The 18,294-nt window shown below is 43.9% G+C and overlaps 1 protein-coding gene across 1 annotated transcript; it reads left to right on the forward strand.

Moving 5' to 3' along the window:
- Positions 1 to 12,153: 12,153 nt before the first annotated feature.
- On the forward strand, positions 12,154 to 17,325 carry LOC143364440 (uncharacterized). The gene has a single exon (XM_076804792.1). The coding sequence runs from the start codon at positions 12,154 to 12,156 to the stop codon at positions 17,323 to 17,325; it is 5,172 nt and encodes a 1,723-aa protein (XP_076660907.1).
- Positions 17,326 to 18,294: the final 969 nt, after the last annotated feature.

The raw sequence follows: 18,294 nt of genomic DNA on the forward strand, positions 1-18,294 counted from the left end.
GTCCCACCGCTAAGAGGAAACTTTTTCCGTATCGGTCCTAGACGATTTTCGACGTGATATCACTGTAATATAGACGGTTTCTAACAATATATATCATAACACCAAACTCGCTACAATTATTATTTATCGAGTTATTAGCAAATAATGGACGGATGTACTACTCCGTCGACAAAACTCTGGAAATTTTTCTAAGTCCCACCGCTAAGAGGAAACTTTTTCCGTATCGGTCCTAGACGATTTTCGACGTGATATCACTGTAATATAGACGGTTTCTAACAATATATATCATAACACCAAACTCGCTACAATTATTATTTATCGAGTTATTAGCAAATAATGGACGGATGTACTTCTCCGTCGACAAAACTCTGGAAATTTTTCTAAGTCCCACCGCTAAGAGGAAACTTTTTCCGTATCGGTCCTAGACGATTTTCGACGTGATATCACTGTAATATAGACGGTTTCTAACAATATATATCATAACACCAAACTCGCTACTACTATTATTTACCGAGTTATTAGCAAACAATGGACGGATGTACTACTCCGTCGGACGTTCGACGAAAATTTTTCTAAGTCCCACCGCTAAGAGGAAACTTTTTCCGTATCGGTCCTAGACGATTTTCGACGTGATATCACTGTAATATAGACGGTTTCTAACAATATATATCATAACACCAAACTCGCTACAATTATTATTTATCGAGTTATTAGCAAATAATGGACGGATGTACTACTCCGTCGACAAAACTCTGGAAATTTTTCTAAGTCCCACCGCTAAGAGGAAACTTTTTCCGTATCGGTCCTAGACGATTTTCGACGTGATATCACTGTAATATAGACGGTTTCTAACAATATATATCATAACACCAAACTCGCTACAATTATTATTTATCGAGTTATTAGCAAATAATGGACGGATGTACTACTCCGTCGGACGTTCGACGAAAATTTTTCTAAGTCCCACCGCTAAGAGGTAACTTTTTCCTTATCGGTCCTAGACGATTTTCGATGTGATATCACTGTAATATAGACGGTTTCTAACAATATATATCATAACACCAAACTCGCTACTACTATTATTTACCGAGTTATTAGCAAATAATGGATGGATGTACTACTCCGTCGACAAAACTCTGGAAATTTTTCTAAGTCCCACCGCTAAGAGGAAACTTTTTCCGTATCGGTCCTAGACGATTTTCGACGTGATATCACTGTAATATAGACGGTTTCTAACAATATATATCATAACACCAAACTCGCTACTACTATTATTTACCGAGTTATTAGCAAACAATGGACGGATGTACTACTCCGTCGGACGTTCGACGAAAATTTTTCTAAGTCCCACCGCTAAGAGGAAACTTTTTCCGTATCGGTCCTAGACGATTTTCGACGTGATATCACTGTAATATAGACGGTTTCTAACAATATATATCATAACACCAAACTCGCTACAATTATTATTTATCGAGTTATTAGCAAATAATGGACGGATGTACTACTCCGTCGGACGTTCGACGAAAATTTTTCTAAGTCCCACCGCTAAGAGGAAACTTTTTCCGTATCGGTCCTAGACGATTTTCGACGTGATATCACTGTAATATAGACGGTTTCTAACAATATATATCATAACACCAAACTCGCTACAATTATTATTTATCGAGTTATTAGCAAATAATGGACGGATGTACTACTCCGTCGACAAAACTCTGGAAATTTTTCTAAGTCCCACCGCTAAGAGGAAACTTTTTCCGTATCGGTCCTAGACGATTTTCGACGTGATATCACTGTAATATAGACGGTTTCTAACAATATATATCATAACACCAAACTCGCTACAATTATTATTTATCGAGTTATTAGCAAATAATGGACGGATGTACTACTCCGTCGACAAAAGTCTGGAAATTTTTCCAAGTCCCACCGCTAAGAGGAAACTTTTTCCGTATCGGTCCTAGACGATTTTCGACGTGATATCACTGTAATATAGACGGTTTCTAACAATATATATCATAACACCAAACTCGCTACAATTATTATTTATCGAGTTATTAGCAAATAATGGACGGATGTACTACTCCGTCGACAAAACTCTGGAAATTTTTCTAAGTCCCACCGCTAAGAGGAAACTTTTTCCGTATCGGTCCTAGACGATTTTCGACGTGATATCACTGTAATATAGACGGTTTCTAACAATATATATCATAACACCAAACTCGCTACAATTATTATTTATCGAGTTATTAGCAAATAATGGACGGATGTACTACTCCGTCGACAAAACTCTGGAAATTTTTCTAAGTCCCACCGCTAAGAGGAAACTTTTTCCGTATCGGTCCTAGACGATTTTCGACGTGATATCACTGTAATATAGACGGTTTCTAACAATATATATCATAACACCAAACTCGCTACAATTATTATTTATCGAGTTATTAGCAAATAATGGACGGATGTACTTCTCCGTCGACAAAACTCTGGAAATTTTTCTAAGTCCCACCGCTAAGAGGAAACTTTTTCTGTATCGGTCCTAGACGATTTTCGACGTGATATCACTGTAATATAGACGGTTTCTAACAATATATATCATAACACCAAACTCGCTACAATTATTATTTATCGAGTTATTAGCAAATAATGGACGGATGTACTACTCCGTCGACAAAACTCTGGAAATTTTTCTAAGTCCCACCGCTAAGAGGAAACTTTTTCCGTATCGGTCCTAGACGATTTTCGACGTGATATCACTGTAATATAGACGGTTTCTAACAATATATATCATAACACCAAACTCGCTACAATTATTATTTATCGAGTTATTAGCAAATAATGGACGGATGTACTACTCCGTCGACAAAACTCTGGAAATTTTTCTAAGTCCCACCGCTAAGAGGAAACTTTTTCCGTATCGGTCCTAGACGATTTTCGACGTGATATCACTGTAATATAGACGGTTTCTAACAATATATATCATAACACCAAACTCGCTACAATTATTATTTATCGAGTTATTAGCAAATAATGGACGGATGTACTACTCCGTCGACAAAACTCTGGAAATTTTTCTAAGTCCCTCCGCTAAGAGGAAACTTTTTCCGTATCGGTCCTAGACGATTTTCGACGTGATATCACTGTAATATAGACGGTTTCTAACAATATATATCATAACACCAAACTCGCTACAATTATTATTTATCGAGTTATTAGCAAATAATGGACGGATGTACTTCTCCGTCGACAAAACTCTGGAAATTTTTCTAAGTCCCACCGCTAAGAGGAAACTTTTTCCGTATCGGTCCTAGACGATTTTCGACGTGATATCACTGTAATATAGACGGTTTCTAACAATATATATCATAACACCAAACTCGCTACAATTATTATTTATCGAGTTATTAGCAAATAATGGACGGATGTACTACTCCGTCGACAAAACTCTGGAAATTTTTCTAAGTCCCACCGCTAAGAGGAAACTTTTTCTGTATCGGTCCTAGACGATTTTCGACGTGATATCACTGTAATATAGACGGTTTCTAACAATATATATCATAACACCAAAACTCGCTACAATTATTATTTATCGAGTTATTAGCAAATAATGGACGGATGTACTACTCCGTCGACAAAACTCTGGAATTTTTCTAAGTCCCACCGCTAAGAGGAAACTTTTTCTGTATCGGTCCTAGACGATTTTCGACGTGATATCACTGTAATATAGACGGTTTCTAACAATATATATCATAACACCAAACTCGCTACAATTATTATTTATCGAGTTATTAGCAAATAATGGACGGATGTACTACTCCGTCGACAAAACTCTGGAAATTTTTCTAAGTCCCACCGCTAAGAGGAAACTTTTTCCGTATCGGTCCTAGACGATTTTCGACGTGATATCACTGTAATATAGACGGTTTCTAACAATATATATCATAACACCAAACTCGCTACAATTATTATTTATCGAGTTATTAGCAAATAATGGACGGATGTACTACTCCGTCGACAAAACTCTGGAAATTTTTCTAAGTCCCACCGCTAAGAGGAAACTTTTTCCGTATCGGTCCTAGACGATTTTCGACGTGATATCACTGTAATATAGACGGTTTCTAACAATATATATCATAACACCAAACTCGCTACAATTATTATTTATCGAGTTATTAGCAAATAATGGACGGATGTACTACTCCGTCGGACGTTCGACGAAAATTTTTCTAAGTCCCACCGCTAAGAGGAAACTTTTTCCTTATCGGTCCTAGACGATTTTCGACGTGATATCACTGTAATATAGACGGTTTCTAACAATATATATCATAACACCAAACTCGCTACTACTATTATTTACCGAGTTATTAGCAAATAATGGATGGATGTACTACTCCGTCGACAAAACTCTGGAAATTTTTCTAAGTCCCACCGCTAAGAGGAAACTTTTTCCGTATCGGTCCTAGACGATTTTCGACGTGATATCACTGTAATATAGACGGTTTCTAACAATATATATCATAACACCAAACTCGCTACTACTATTATTTACCGAGTTATTAGCAAACAATGGACGGATGTACTACTCCGTCGGACGTTCGACGAAAATTTTTCTAAGTCCCACCGCTAAGAGGAAACTTTTTCCGTATCGGTCCTAGACGATTTTCGACGTGATATCACTGTAATATAGACGGTTTCTAACAATATATATCATAACACCAAACTCGCTACAATTATTATTTATCGAGTTATTAGCAAATAATGGACGGATGTACTACTCCGTCGACAAAACTCTGGAAATTTTTCTAAGTCCCACCGCTAAGAGGAAACTTTTTCCGTATCGGTCCTAGACGATTTTCGACGTGATATCACTGTAATATAGACGGTTTCTAACAATATATATCATACCACCAAACTCGCTACAATTATTATTTATCGAGTTATTAGCAAATGATGGACGGATGTACTACTCCGTCGACAAAACTCTGGAAATTTTTCTAAGTCCCACCGCTAAGAGGAAACTTTTTCCGTATCGGTCCTAGACGATTTTCGACGTGATATCACTGTAATATAGACGGTTTCTAACAATATATATCATAACACCAAACTCGCTACAATTATTATTTATCGAGTTATTAGCAAATAATGGACGGATGTACTACTCCGTCGGACGTTCGACGAAAATTTTTCTAAGTCCCACCGCTAAGAGGAAACTTTTTCCGTATCGGTCCTAGACGATTTTCGACGTGATATCACTGTAATATAGACGGTTTCTAACAATATATATCATAACACCAAACTCGCTACAATTATTATTTATCGAGTTATTAGCAAATAATGGACGGATGTACTACTCCGTCGACAAAACTCTGGAAATTTTTCTAAGTCCCACCGCTAAGAGGAAACTTTTTCCGTATCGGTCCTAGACGATTTTCGACGTGATATCACTGTAATATAGACGGTTTCTAACAATATATATCATAACACCAAACTCGCTACAATTATTATTTATCGAGTTATTAGCAAATAATGGACGGATGTACTACTCCGTCGACAAAACTCTGGAAATTTTTCTAAGTCCCACCGCTAAGAGGAAACTTTTTCCGTATCGGTCCTAGACGATTTTCGACGTGATATCACTGTAATATAGACGGTTTCTAACAATATATATCATACCACCAAACTCGCTACAATTATTATTTATCGAGTTATTAGCAAATGATGGACGGATGTACTACTCCGTCGACAAAACTCTGGAAATTTTTCTAAGTCCCACCGCTAAGAGGAAACTTTTTCCGTATCGGTCCTAGACGATTTTCGACGTGATATCACTGTAATATAGACGGTTTCTAACAATATATATCATAACACCAAACTCGCTACAATTATTATTTATCGAGTTATTAGCAAATAATGGACGGATGTACTACTCCGTCGGACGTTCGACGAAAATTTTTCTAAGTCCCACCGCTAAGAGGAAACTTTTTCCGTATCGGTCCTAGACGATTTTCGACGTGATATCACTGTAATATAGACGGTTTCTAACAATATATATCATAACACCAAACTCGCTACAATTATTATTTATCGAGTTATTAGCAAATAATGGACGGATGTACTACTCCGTCGACAAAACTCTGGAAATTTTTCTAAGTCCCACCGCTAAGAGGAAACTTTTTCCGTATCGGTCCTAGACGATTTTCGACGTGATATCACTGTAATATAGACGGTTTCTAACAATATATATCATAACACCAAACTCGCTACAATTATTATTTATCGAGTTATTAGCAAATAATGGACGGATGTACTACTCCGTCGACAAAACTCTGGAAATTTTTCCAAGTCCCACCGCTAAGAGGAAACTTTTTCCGTATCGGTCCTAGACGATTTTCGACGTGATATCACTGTAATATAGACGGTTTCTAACAATATATATCATAACACCAAACTCGCTACAATTATTATTTATCGAGTTATTAGCAAATAATGGACGGATGTACTACTCCGTCGACAAAACTCTGGAAATTTTTCTAAGTCCCACCGCTAAGAGGAAACTTTTTCCGTATCGGTCCTAGACGATTTTCGACGTGATATCACTGTAATATAGACGGTTTCTAACAATATATATCATAACACCAAACTCGCTACTACTATTATTTACCGAGTTATTAGCAAACAATGGACGGATGTACTACTCCGTCGGACGTTCGACGAAAATTTTTCTAAGTCCCACCGCTAAGAGGAAACTTTTTCCGTATCGGTCCTAGACGATTTTCGACGTGATATCACTGTAATATAGACGGTTTCTAACAATATATATCATAACACCAAACTCGCTACAATTATTATTTATCGAGTTATTAGCAAATAATGGACGGATGTGCTACTCCGTCGGACGTTCGACGAAAATTTTTCTAAGTCCCACCGCTAAGAGGAAACTTTTTCCTTATCGGTCCTAGACGATTTTCGACGTGATATCACTGTAATATAGACGGTTTCTAACAATATATATCATAACACCAAACTCGCTACTACTATTATTTACCGAGTTATTAGCAAATAATGGATGGATGTACTACTCCGTCGACAAAACTCTGGAAATTTTTCTAAGTCCCACCGCTAAGAGGAAACTTTTTCCGTATCGGTCCTAGACGATTTTCGACGTGATATCACTGTAATATAGACGGTTTCTAACAATATATATCATAACACCAAACTCGCTACTACTATTATTTACCGAGTTATTAGCAAATAATGGATGGATGTACTACTCCGTCGACAAAACTCTGGAAATTTTTCTAAGTCCCACCGCTAAGAGGAAACTTTTTCCTTATCGGTCCTAGACGATTTTCGATGTGATATCACTGTAATATAGACGGTTTCTAACAATATATATCATAACACCAAACTCGCTACTACTATTATTTACCGAGTTATTAGCAAATAATGGATGGATGTACTACTCCGTCGACAAAACTCTGGAAATTTTTCTAAGTCCCACCGCTAAGAGGAAACTTTTTCCGTATCGGTCCTAGACGATTTTCGACGTGATATCACTGTAATATAGACGGTTTCTAACAATATATATCATAACACCAAACTCGCTACTACTATTATTTACCGAGTTATTAGCAAACAATGGACGGATGTACTACTCCGTCGGACGTTCGACGAAAATTTTTCTAAGTCCCACCGCTAAGAGGAAACTTTTTCCGTATCGGTCCTAGACGATTTTCGACGTGATATCACTGTAATATAGACGGTTTCTAACAATATATATCATAACACCAAACTCGCTACAATTATTATTTATCGAGTTATTAGCAAATAATGGACGGATGTACTACTCCGTCGGACGTTCGACGAAAATTTTTCTAAGTCCCACCGCTAAGAGGAAACTTTTTCCTTATCGGTCCTAGACGATTTTCGACGTGATATCACTGTAATATAGACGGTTTCTAACAATATATATCATAACACCAAACTCGCTACTACTATTATTTACCGAGTTATTAGCAAATAATGGATGGATGTACTACTCCGTCGACAAAACTCTGGAAATTTTTCTAAGTCCCACCGCTAAGAGGAAACTTTTTCCGTATCGGTCCTAGACGATTTTCGACGTGATATCACTGTAATATAGACGGTTTCTAACAATATATATCATAACACCAAACTCGCTACAATTATTATTTATCGAGTTATTAGCAAATAATGGACGGATGTACTACTCCGTCGACAAAACTCTGGAAATTTTTCTAAGTCCCACCGCTAAGAGGAAACTTTTTCCGTATCGGTCCTAGACGATTTTCGACGTGATATCACTGTAATATAGACGGTTTCTAACAATATATATCATAACACCAAACTCGCTACAATTATTATTTATCGAGTTATTAGCAAATAATGGACGGATGTACTACTCCGTCGACAAAACTCTGGAAATTTTTCCAAGTCCCACCGCTAAGAGGAAACTTTTTCCGTATCGGTCCTAGACGATTTTCGACGTGATATCACTGTAATATAGACGGTTTCTAACAATATATATCATAACACCAAACTCGCTACAATTATTATTTATCGAGTTATTAGCAAATAATGGACGGATGTACTACTCCGTCGACAAAACTCTGGAAATTTTTCTAAGTCCCACCGCTAAGAGGAAACTTTTTCCGTATCGGTCCTAGACGATTTTCGACGTGATATCACTGTAATATAGACGGTTTCTAACAATATATATCATAACACCAAACTCGCTACAATTATTATTTATCGAGTTATTAGCAGATAATGGACGGATGTACTACTCCGTCGAGAAAACTCTGGAAATTTTTCCAAGTCCCACCGCTAAGAGGAAACTTTTTCCGTATCGGTCCTAGACGATTTTCGACGTGATATCACTGTAATATAGACGGTTTCTAACAATATATATCATAACACCAAACTCGCTACAATTATTATTTATCGAGTTATTAGCAAATAATGGACGGATGTACTACTCCGTCGACAAAACTCTGGAAATTTTTCTAAGTCCCACCGCTAAGAGGAAACTTTTTCTGTATCGGTCCTAGACGATTTTCGACGTGATATCACTGTAATATAGACGGTTTCTAACAATATATATCATAACACCAAACTCGCTACAATTATTATTTATCGAGTTATTAGCAAATAATGGACGGATGTACTACTCCGTCGACAAAACTCTGGAAATTTTTCTAAGTCCCACCGCTAAGAGGAAACTTTTTCCGTATCGGTCCTAGACGATTTTCGACGTGATATCACTGTAATATAGACGGTTTCTAACAATATATATCATAACACCAAACTCGCTACAATTATTATTTATCGAGTTATTAGCAAATAATGGACGGATGTACTACTCCGTCGACAAAACTCTGGAAATTTTTCTAAGTCCCACCGCTAAGAGGAAACTTTTTCCGTATCGGTCCTAGACGATTTTCGACGTGATATCACTGTAATATAGACGGTTTCTAACAATATATATCATAACACCAAACTCGCTACAATTATTATTTATCGAGTTATTAGCAAATAATGGACGGATGTACTACTCCGTCGGACGTTCGACGAAAATTTTTCTAAGTCCCACCGCTAAGAGGAAACTTTTTCCTTATCGGTCCTAGACGATTTTCGACGTGATATCACTGTAATATAGACGGTTTCTAACAATATATATCATAACACCAAACTCGCTACAATTATTATTTATCGAGTTATTAGCAAATAATGGACGGATGTACTACTCCGTCGGACGTTCGACGAAAATTTTTCTAAGTCCCACCGCTAAGAGGAAACTTTTTCCGTATCGGTCCTAGACGATTTTCGACGTGATATCACTGTAATATAGACGGTTTCTAACAATATATATCATAACACCAAACTCGCTACAATTATTATTTATCGAGTTATTAGCAAATAATGGACGGATGTACTACTCCGTCGGACGTTCGACGAAAATTTTTCTAAGTCCCACCGCTAAGAGGAAACTTTTTCCTTATCGGTCCTAGACGATTTTCGACGTGATATCACTGTAATATAGACGGTTTCTAACAATATATATCATAACACCAAACTCGCTACAATTATTATTTATCGAGTTATTAGCAAATAATGGACGGATGTACTACTCCGTCGGACGTTCGACGAAAATTTTTCTAAGTCCCACCGCTAAGAGGAAACTTTTTCCTTATCGGTCCTAGACGATTTTCGACGTGATATCACTGTAATATAGACGGTTTCTAACAATATATATCATAACACCAAACTCGCTACAATTATTATTTATCGAGTTATTAGCAAATAATGGACGGATGTACTACTCCGTCGGACGTTCGACGAAAATTTTTCTAAGTCCCACCGCTAAGAGGAAACTTTTCCCGTATCGGTCCTAGACGATTTTCGACGTGATATCACTGTAATATAGACGGTTTCTAACAATATATATCATAACACCAAACTCGCTACAATTATTATTTATCGAGTTATTAGCAAATAATGGACGGATGTACTACTCCGTCGACAAAACTCTGGAAATTTTTCTAAGTCCCACCGCTAAGAGGAAACTTTTTCCGTATCGGTCCTAGACGATTTTCGACGTGATATCACTGTAATATAGACGGTTTCTAACAATATATATCATAACACCAAACTCGCTACAATTATTATTTATCGAGTTATTAGCAAATAATGGACGGATGTACTACTCCGTCGGACGTTCGACGAAAATTTTTCTAAGTCCCACCGCTAAGAGGAAACTTTTTCCTTATCGGTCCTAGACGATTTTCGACGTGATATCACTGTAATATAGACGGTTTCTAACAATATATATCATAACACCAAACTCGCTACAATTATTATTTATCGAGTTATTAGCAAATAATGGACGGATGTACTACTCCGTCGGACGTTCGACGAAAATTTTTCTAAGTCCCACCGCTAAGAGGAAACTTTTTCCGTATCGGTCCTAGACGATTTTCGACGTGATATCACTGTAATATAGACGGTTTCTAACAATATATATCATAACACCAAACTCGCTACAATTATTATTTATCGAGTTATTAGCAAATAATGGACGGATGTACTACTCCGTCGGACGTTCGACGAAAATTTTTCTAAGTCCCACCGCTAAGAGGAAACTTTTTCCTTATCGGTCCTAGACGATTTTCGACGTGATATCACTGTAATATAGACGGTTTCTAACAATATATATCATAACACCAAACTCGCTACAATTATTATTTATCGAGTTATTAGCAAATAATGGACGGATGTACTACTCCGTCGGACGTTCGACGAAAATTTTTCTAAGTCCCACCGCTAAGAGGAAACTTTTTCCTTATCGGTCCTAGACGATTTTCGACGTGATATCACTGTAATATAGACGGTTTCTAACAATATATATCATAACACCAAACTCGCTACTACTATTATTTACCGAGTTATTAGCAAATAATGGATGGATGTACTACTCCGTCGACAAAACTCTGGAAATTTTTCTAAGTCCCACCGCTAAGAGGAAACTTTTTCCGTATCGGTCCTAGACGATTTTCGACGTGATATCACTGTATGTTTGAGATTGGCTGAATGTGTCGGCAGCGTTTCCGCGCCGACGCGGATCGGCGCCCCGCAATTGGCTGGATCGCGGAGAGAAGCGAGATCAGGAATCGATTATTAGATCGCTCTCTAATTGGCCCGCGCCTACGAGACGGGTTACGATCGATTATCATCGTTTCGCCGGCTCGCTCGCTCGTCCAGTTCGTTTCTAACGCTCTATCTATCAATCTCGCAATCGATCTTGATCTCGACCTCTTGTTCGCATAATCGCTTCGCGTCTTTTTGACCGGTTTCGTGCTACAAGAGCTATCTACGGCTCCCGAAATAGACGGGAGATATCCACTTCAAACTAACTGTTCAAACGTGTTTATTTGTGTTTACAAACTGTACAAAGTAATCGGTTATAGTTCGACGATCCTCACGGGGAAATAAAGTCGTTGTGTCAGTAAACCGCGGCTCTTTAGTGTTCGCCTTCCGATCCCAAACATTTGGTCCTTCGAGCCGGATCCAGTATACAGTCCACTAAAGCAAACGTTAAAAATATCGTGAAAGATTTCGGTTGAATTCGTGAAGGAGACAATGGCTGACCTTGTCGACGAACAGCGTACGCTCGCGCAACGAATCTCCCGCGTCGCGATCAACCTTAAGAAGAAGGGTAAGGCGAACATTACTCTGGGAATGCTTCGGGCGGCTCACTCTTCGATCCAAGAATTCTGGGCTGACTTCTCCCAGGGGGATCTAAAAATAAGAAAAGCGGCTAGGATCGACGCAAAGTTGAGGGATAGCGCTTACATCGCGGAAGACGAGTTCAGCGATGTACATACGACATATTTGGAGCAAGCTGGAGTTCTCCTCGACATGATCGCCGAATTTGAAACAGCGGCAGCCGTTAAGGTGCCCTCTGATTCGAACGTAACGCCCGGCGAGGCGACGTTCCAGAGGTCACGCGCAGTGTTGCCAAAGATGGCTCTCCCCACTTTCGAGGGTCACTACAAGGACTGGCCGTCCTTCCGCGACTTGTTTACCTCGCTTATAATCAACGACTCTTCGTTGTCTCCGGTGGAGCGCCTGCATTACTTGAAGACATGCATGAAGGGCGAAGCCATGGCGCTTCTGAAGAACATTCGAACTACGAATGACAATTTCAGCATCGCGTGGAACAAGTTGGAGGATCGCTTCAACAATCCCCGGCTGCTCGTTCAGGCGCAGATAAGAGCTCTATCTTCCGTAGCTCCGCTGCGCAAGGAGTCGGCCGCTGAGATGAAACGTCTCTTTAACGAAACGTTCGATGCCATCGACGCGCTTGAGAATCTTGGCCGGCCTGTCACTAATGCAGTCGACTGGATCGTCGAGTTGACAGTCGAGCGATGGGATCGGCAATCGCGTCGGGAATGGGAGGATTCTCTCAAGCACTCCAAGGACCATCCAACGCTGGAACAGCTGAGGACCTTTATGGAAGGGCGCATACAAACGTGTGAAGCGCTCGAACCTCAGACGGACGAAGCGTCCGACGGGAGGAAAGTCAACGTGAAGTCTGCGAAGGTGCATACGGTGTCCAAGGCGAGTTCGTCTGCGAAGGTCTGTGCCTTGTGCCAGGGCAATCATTTTGTCCTGTATTGTGGCCGGTACCAGGCGAAGACTGCTGCCGAGCGGAAGGAAACCGCCAAGACACTGAACCTGTGTTTTAACTGTCTCGGGAAGCATCCTGCGAGTGAGTGCACGTCCTCCAAGCGATGCCAAAAGTGCGAAGGAAAGCACCACACGACTATCCACGAGGCCGCACCATCCACCAAGTCAACGAAGTCTCCGGAAGCCTTCGTGCAGCACGTCTCCATGCACGTGAGTCGCTCCTCCTGCTCAGTTCTCCTCAGTACAGCGCGCGTAGCAGTTTCAGGCCCACGGGGACAGGGCTGCTCAGCTCGTTCTCTTATTGACCCTGGCAGTGAAGTCTCCCTCATCACGGAAGCGCTCGCGCAGCGGCTCGGTGTCAAGCGGAGCCAAGCTCGAGTCCCGCTTCTCGGAGTCGGAGGTGCAAGGGCAAAGGTCACACGAGGGAAAACCACGCTGGTCATATCTCCTCCTGGCAGAGGAGAACTCCGCTTCCAGATCCCTGTCTATATCCTGCCTGAGCTCTCGCGATACCGGCCGTACAATTTACCTGCTCGAGTCGATTGGCCGCATATCCGAGGACTGGAGCTCGCCGATCCGGGGTACCACCTAGCCGATCCAGTCGACATCCTGATAGGAGCGGATTCCTACAACATCATCCTTCGAGAGGGGGTCAGACGGGGGCCGCCACACACTCCTGTAGCGCAGGAAACGGCTCTGGGCTGGATCCTCACCGGAGGCATCGACTCGGGAAACGCCGATGGGTCATCGAGCAGGGCGGAGGTTCCGGTCCATCACTGCAATATAGACCGCGAATTAATAGAGTTTCTCACCAGGTTCTGGGAGCAGGAGGAAGTCGAAACTTCGATTCCAGCCACCGCTGACGACAGGAAGGCAGAAAAGCACTTCCTAGACACCCACCAACGGCTTCCTGACGGACGGTTCATGGTGCGCCTGCCGTTTGCAAGGACACCAGAACTGGGAGACTCTCGCCTCATCGCACTGCGTACACTGGACTCGCTGAGCTCCAGATTCCAGCGTTCTGCCGAATTCCGCCAAGCTTACGGTGAATTTCTGGCAACCTACGAAGCTCTGGGGCATATGGCCGTGACGACGCATCCAATTTCCCGCGCAGGGTATTATCTCCCGCACCATGGAGTAATGCGGGAATCGAGCACCACGACGAAACTCAGGGTTGTCTTCAACGGCTCGAAGGCATCCTCCAACGGGAAGTCTCTGAATGAGTTTCTGCTTCGGGGACCTAACTTGCTGCCGAATCTCGCGGACATCCTTCTACGCTGGCGGCGGTACGCTCTCGTGTTCACAGCGGACATAGAGAAGATGTACCGACAGATCATCGTCCATCCTGACGACCGGAAATGGCAGAGGATCCTGTGGAGGCCTGCAGGGGAAAGCAGCGTCGTTGACTACGACCTCAACACGGTCACGTACGGACTCACCAGTGCTCCATATCTGGCGATCCGATGCTTGCACCAACTGGCTAAGGTGGAGGCACAGCGTTTCCCCTTGGGATCTGGCATCTTACTCGAGGAGGTCTACATGGACGACGTCCTCACTGGAGCGGACACACCCTCAGAGGCTAAAGCCAAACAAAGGGAACTACGGGAGCTCCTCATGGCGGGCGGTTTTCCTCTGCGCAAGTGGGCTGCCAACGCGCCGGGTCTACTTGAAGGACTGTCCCGCGACGAGAGGAAGGGCATCGTCGAGTGGGACTCTCCCACGCTCCACAGCGTCCTAGGTATCAAGTGGTTGCCCTCATCTGATTGTTTCCAGGTCTCCGCTGTGAAGTCTCTTCCGAGCTCGGGATTCACCAAGCGTGCAGTACTCAGCGGGACAGCGCAGCTGTTCGACCCACTCGGCTGGCTGGCGCCAGTCACGATCGTAGCCAAGGTGCTGATCCAGTCCCTGTGGCTCCTGAAGGTCGATTGGGACACGCCACTACCGGAGAAGGAGGAAAAGCTGTGGCGACAGTTCCAGAACGGAATCCCGGAACTGCAGCATCTCCAGGTACCTCGATGGCTCGGAACCAGCTCCTGCAGTTCGCCTCCCGAACTCCATGGGTTCGCTGATGCCTCCGAGCGCGCCTATGCTGCGGTGGTCTACTCCCGCAGCGTCAACCCGGAGGGAGTGGCGACGGTGTCGCTCATCATCGCCAAGTCTAAGGTGGCTCCTCTGAAAAGGGTCTCGCTGCCAAGACTGGAACTCTGCGCCGCTTTCCTGCTGACCAGACTCGTCGAACACGTCGTCCGGGTGCTGGACTGGCCGTCCGTCGACGTACATCTGTGGTCGGATTCCGCGGTGGCTCTCAGCTGGATCCGAGGACATCCCACACGCTGGCCCACTTACGTTGCCAACAGGGTCGCCGAGATCCAGAGGATGCTTCCAGCGGCGAAGTGGCACCACATCCGGAGCGCGGAGAATCCGGCGGACTGTGCCTCCCGAGGGTTATCTCCGGCGGAACTACCGAAGTTCTCGCTGTGGTGGCGAGGACCCGAGTGGCTCGCCTCACCCGGTCCACTTCCAGAGGAAACCGGGTCAGAGGCAACGCACGAAGCAGAGGAGCACCAGGTTCTGCACGTCACCAGCCGGGAGAAGAGCAGTTCCTCGGAACTAGTCGAACGCTTCTCAAGTTTGAATCGGCTGCTCCGGGTCCTGGCCTGGTGCCGCCGATGGGTTCCTGGAAATCGACAAGGAGAGTCATTCATCACGGCAGCCGAGATTCGGACAAGCAAACTCACCCTTCTACGACTGGAACAGGCCGCAGCGTTCGCGGAGGACATCGCCGACCTTCGGAAGGGTCGACCGCTAGCCGCCAAAAGCCGGCTAGCCAAGCTGTGTCCAATCCTGGACAAAGACGGGGTGCTGCGCGTGGGAGGGCGGATACAGGCCGCGAACCTCCCATACGACCGGACTCATCCCGCGATCCTTCCTGACGAATCCTCCTTAGCTAGGTTGTGGGTCGATGCTGCCCACAAACGATGCTTGCATGGAGGAACACAGCTCACACTGGCTACGCTACGCCAGGAGTGCTGGATCCTCAAGGGTCGCCACTTAGTTAAGGCCTGCATCCATCGGTGCACCACCTGTACACGCTGGAAAGGCCAAACAGCCCCACCAAAAATGGGAAACCTTCCGTCATCTCGAATAACGCCTAGTCGTCCCTTTTCCAGATCAGGCATCGACTACGCAGGACCCATACACGTGCGAACCAGTCGGGGTCGTGGCAAGCTGACCTCGAAGGGATACATCGCAGTATTTATCTGTCTGGCCACCAGGGCTGTCCACCTGGAGGCTGTCTCGGATGGGTCCACCGAAACCTTCTTGGCAGCACTGCGGAGGTTTATCTCTCGGCGAGGCCGATGCGCAGAACTTCACAGCGACTGTGGTCGAAATTTCATCGGAGCCAACCACGAGCTCCGAACGCTACTAAAGCAATCCGTGGCACAGGGAGGTGGCCCATTCGCTGCAGCTTCCAGGGAGGGCATCTCCTGGAAATTCAACCCCCCTTCCGCTCCACACTTTGGGGGCATCTGGGAAGCGGCCGTCAAATCGGTCAAGCACCACCTGCGGAGGCTCATCGGCGAACAGCGGCTTTCCTTCGAGGAGCTTGCCACGCTCCTGACTGGTATCGAAGCCTGTTTAAATTCTAGGCCAATACTACCGCTGTCCGATGACCCTGAGGATCCAGCAGCTCTAACTCCGGGACATTTCCTGGTCGGGGAACCGCTCCTCGCTATTCCTGAGCCCAGCCTCGACGAACTGCCAGTCTCACGGTTGTCTCGGTGGCAGTTGGTGCAGCAGATGCAGCAGCACTTTTGGAGGCGCTGGTCCCGGGAGTACCTAAATTCACTGCAACCGAGGGGCAAGTGGCGACGAGATCAAGCATGGGTCAAGGCCGGGTCCCTCTGCCTAGTCAAAAACGAAACACTGCCACCCACACAATGGCCACTAGCGCGCGTCGTCCACGTACACCCGGGGCCAGACGGCTCGACTCGCGTGGTCACTCTACGCACCTCCACTTCACAACTGCTGCGACCGGTGCACAAGCTCATCCCGCTCCTGACTCCGGAAATCGATGAGACTGGCCACGGGAACAACCTCGAGGCTGGACTCTCGGCGTAACTAAAAAAAATAATGTAACTTTTTCATTTCGTGGTCGACTCACCTCATTCCATCATGAAGTCATTTCACTCACCTGGTACATAGCTCACTCTGTAAATCACCACTGCATCACCCGGCACCATCTTCGCGTTCACTCGTCACTTGTAACTTCGTAAATTACTACGCACTTCTCTCTGTTGTAGAAACTACGCAACACGTTGCTGACCCATTCAGCCGAGCCATTCATCTGTTTTGCCTCTCCCCACCACCTCCACACAGCGGTTTAATTTCGTCATTGGCTGACGAGGCGGGCGGAAATGTTTGAGATTGGCTGAATGTGTCGGCAGCGTTTCCGCGCCGACGCGGATCGGCGCCCCGCAATTGGCTGGATCGCGGAGAGAAGCGAGATCAGGAATCGATTATTAGATCGCTCTCTAATTGGCCCGCGCCGACGAGACGGGTACGATCGATTATCATCGTTTCGCCGGCTCGCTCGCTCGTCCAGTTCGTTTCTAACGCTCTATCTATCCATCTCGCAATCGATCTTGATCTCGACCTCTTGTTCGCATAATCGCTTCGCGTCTTTTTGACCGGTTTCGTGCTACAAGAGCTATCTACGGCTCCCGAAATAGACGGGAGATATCCACTTCAAACTAACTGTTCAAACGTGTTTATTTGTGTTTACAAACTGTACAAAGTAATCGGTTATAGTTCGACGATCCTCACGGGGAAATAAAGTCGTTGTGTCAGTAAACCGCGGCTCTTTAGTGTTCGCCTTCCGATCCCAAACACTGTAATATAGACGGTTTCTAACAATATATATCATAACACCAAACTCGCTACTACTATTATTTACCGAGTTATTAGCAAACAATGGACGGATGTACTACTCCGTCGGACGTTCGACGAAAATTTTTCTTAGTCCCACCGCTAAGAGGAAACTTTTTCCGTATCGGTCCTAGACGATTTTCGACGTGATATCACTGTAAT

Source organism: Halictus rubicundus, unplaced genomic scaffold (genome assembly GCF_050948215.1).
Source record: "Halictus rubicundus isolate RS-2024b unplaced genomic scaffold, iyHalRubi1_principal scaffold0551, whole genome shotgun sequence".
Taxonomy (NCBI): Eukaryota; Metazoa; Arthropoda; class Insecta; order Hymenoptera; family Halictidae; genus Halictus; species Halictus rubicundus.